Source organism: Arachis ipaensis, chromosome B04, assembly GCF_000816755.2.
Source record: "Arachis ipaensis cultivar K30076 chromosome B04, Araip1.1, whole genome shotgun sequence".
Lineage (NCBI taxonomy): Eukaryota > Viridiplantae > Streptophyta > Magnoliopsida > Fabales > Fabaceae > Arachis > Arachis ipaensis.
The window spans coordinates 32,461,190-32,464,366 of NC_029788.2; the positions used below are offsets into that span (position 1 = coordinate 32,461,190).

At 24.1% G+C, this 3,177-nt stretch overlaps 1 protein-coding gene across 2 annotated transcripts in view; it reads left to right on the forward strand.

The window, feature by feature from the left end:
* Positions 1–3,177, forward strand: part of LOC110262352 — a 7,627-nt gene that overhangs the window by 1,162 nt on the left and 3,288 nt on the right. For both annotated transcript variants that reach the window (XM_021121092.1, XM_021121093.1), the window contains 2 exons: positions 1,932–2,350; positions 2,972–3,078. In XM_021121092.1, coding sequence (XP_020976751.1) covers positions 2,001–2,350; positions 2,972–3,078 — 457 coding nt within the window. In that variant the 5' untranslated portion in view covers positions 1,932–2,000. The remainder of the gene's footprint in view (positions 1–1,931; positions 2,351–2,971; positions 3,079–3,177) is intronic.

Consider the following 3,177-nt stretch of genomic DNA (forward strand, 5'->3'; position numbering starts at 1 on the left):
TAAAAAAATGTTTGGTAGACAAAAAAAAAAAAAACAGTCAGAATTTGTCTTATTATAAATGCCAAATAAAATAAGTTATGACTGTTTTTGGCTGATTTTCTTTTATTACCAAATATTTCCGAATTTGATAATACTAAACCCGCGATCAACTTATGAATAAGAACTATTAATCATTTCTTTTTCAGCTTTTCGCAAGTACATTCTTTTGATTTTGGGTAAATTTTTTATTTCATGATGTTTTGGGGTTGTCACTTAATTACTGCTTTTTTCTTTTTCTTTGTTATGTTTGGTATTATTTGACGCTAAATTAATTGTTTCAAAATGATGTTTAAGAAATAGGGAATGCCCTCATAAAGATGCATAAAATATATTTTTTTAAAAATATTTTTTAATTGTGTTTTATAATAGGGATATTGTAGTAATTTTTTATAAAAAATATTAATTTATACCGATTCAAAATTTAATTTATTAATTTTTTTGCTAAACTGATTTGTTTGGTCTAATTTTAATAAAAATAATATAATTTAATTGATTATATGTGTTAAATTTTAATTTTTAAAAAATATCTTTAAAAAAAGATATTTTTAACATCTTTATCTAAGTGGCTCCCTTAAGAAATTTTGACGATAAATATAGAAATTTTATAACTATAAACACATAAAATTTTTTAATAAATTATTTGATAATTTAGTTGCATTTCATTACTAAAATCACTTGAACATATCATAGTATCCTTATGGCTCTTTGTTAGCTCGCCAAACCAATTCCTTTTATACTAAAACTCTCAATTTCAGCTTTTGACAAAAATTCACACTCATTCATAGCGAGTAAGTTAGATTCGAACGAGAAGAACAAAAAGTTGAAGAGAAAACGAAGGAGAAATAAATTCAAATAGTAGTCATTGCTATGATAATGATGATGAATATTCTATTCTCATTTATTAAAGAATGCATGCATGCATATATATAACTTTTGGAAAATCTAAATGTGAAATTTTGAATGTCCTAAAGTAGAGATTATATAGATGTTTCTTTTTGGAGTCCAGAGCCAACATTAAAAAAGATAACAAATGAACATATATGAAAAAAGAAAAATAGTCAACACATAGTAGTAATCACAAAATATTAGATATATGTTCTGAAAAAAACTTTAAAATTAAATTTTAATACGATTTTTTATGTGTATAATTAAAGAAATATTTAATTATTTTATTGACATTATAGTTTATTATTCTATTAAATTTTTATAATTTATCAAACGATTTTTTTTATAAATAGTCAAAAAATTTTAAAAATTTAAAAAAGGGGGTTTAGAGATAGAAATCATAGAATATTTCTTTAGTAATAGATCCAATTAATTACTAGCACTAAATGAATTAAAAAAATCATTATTCTCTAAAATTTCAAGATACTAAGGTCTGCAGAATATTTTTGTTTGCTTGTATTTTTTTATTTTCTATTTAAGGCAGACATTTTAATATAAATATTATAAAAAATACATCTATTATCTATTATATATCTATTATATATTACTAATTTTACAATTAAAATGTGTTATATGTCACTCTTTTATTACAATTAAAATTATTTTTTTTTCTATTATTATTATTTTATATTTTTTAGTTTTTTTATTTAGTTTTAAATTTTTACCGCTTATCTTTTTAATTTATATTTTTATTTCTCTTCTTTCAAATATTTATTACACATAATTTAGCTGATAGAGACTTTTTCCCATACGATCTTTTTATAAAAGTAGTTTGATTATATAAATATTTAATTTTCTTTCATAATCTATAATATCAAAACAATGCCGACATCATTTTAAAAAATTTATATTTTTCATATGTTATTATGGATAAAAATACTAGTATAATTATATATGGTTGCTTATTTGTTTATGTTTCTCAAAATATTATCTATAATTTTTTCTAGGTTAATATTTAAAGACAGCTTTGCAACTTGAAGGGGAAAGAAAAAGAAAAGAAAAAAATCTTTGGGTTCATGGCTGAAAATTTGATGACTATAGTTAGAGGACAATCTATCTTGGAGCCACCACTTTTTGATGGTAAAAATTACATTGAATGGAAGGAACATATGGAGACATTTACAAAGTCTTTGGACTTCAAACTTTGGCTTATCATTAAGAATGGACCAAATGTTCCAAAAAAGGTTGTAAATGGAATTGAAGAGGAAAAATCGGAAGATGAATTTGATGATGAAGACATGAAGAGTGTACAACAAGCCTCAAAAGCAAGACACATCTTATTATGTGCTCTAATAAACTCAGATGTTTACAAAGATATCTTGCACTTCAAAACAGCCAAACAAATATGGGATGAGCTTGAAAACAGGTTAACATACATTGCAATGTTTTCTTCTTTTTCTATATGCTATAAGAGGAAATTAAAGAAAATAAGAAAAACTTATAGCAAGAAAATGAGATATATATCCTTACTAAAATATATGCAATATTGTTTTAATTTTTACATGGTGGATATAATGGTAACTTTAGTAACTTTATTCAAGTAGCTTATTAGCTTCCTGTTTCCTGGCACATTAATTAGCGAAGAAATTTTTTTGTGGGTTCCATTTGTTTTTTTTCCCCATTTTCTTCTATAACCAAATTGATGAAAAATTAAACTCTATTTTCATCCCATTTTCTCTTTTCTCTATTTCTCCTTATCCCGTTTTCTCTGTATCCAAACTGACTATCCATGATTCAATGTTATGTATGAATCCTGTGTGCTCAGCTCCATAATAAGCCCAATTCTATGTTATTGTAAATGGTAGTGTTGGTTGGAATATTATCATCAAAGCTTATCCCAAGGTATTAAACATCTCAAAATTGTGGTTATAAGATATAAAATAATACCCACCTCTTAAATTAACTATTTAAATTGAATTAATAGGAAAAAAATACACACACATAATATATAGTAAATAATTTGTAACTTTTTTTTTGTCTTTTACAGGGATAGAATAATTAACAATGTGAACTCATCGACTCCGCAAACAAATCACGTGGAGCCTAAGTCTGATCAACATAATGGTCCCAACTTTGTATTTGTAGATGAAACAGGTTTAGAGTATTCTCTCCCCCTTCTCAAACTTATAATAATGAGAATAAAAAACATATATATACACTAATTTCAACATATTTTATATAACAAGAATATTA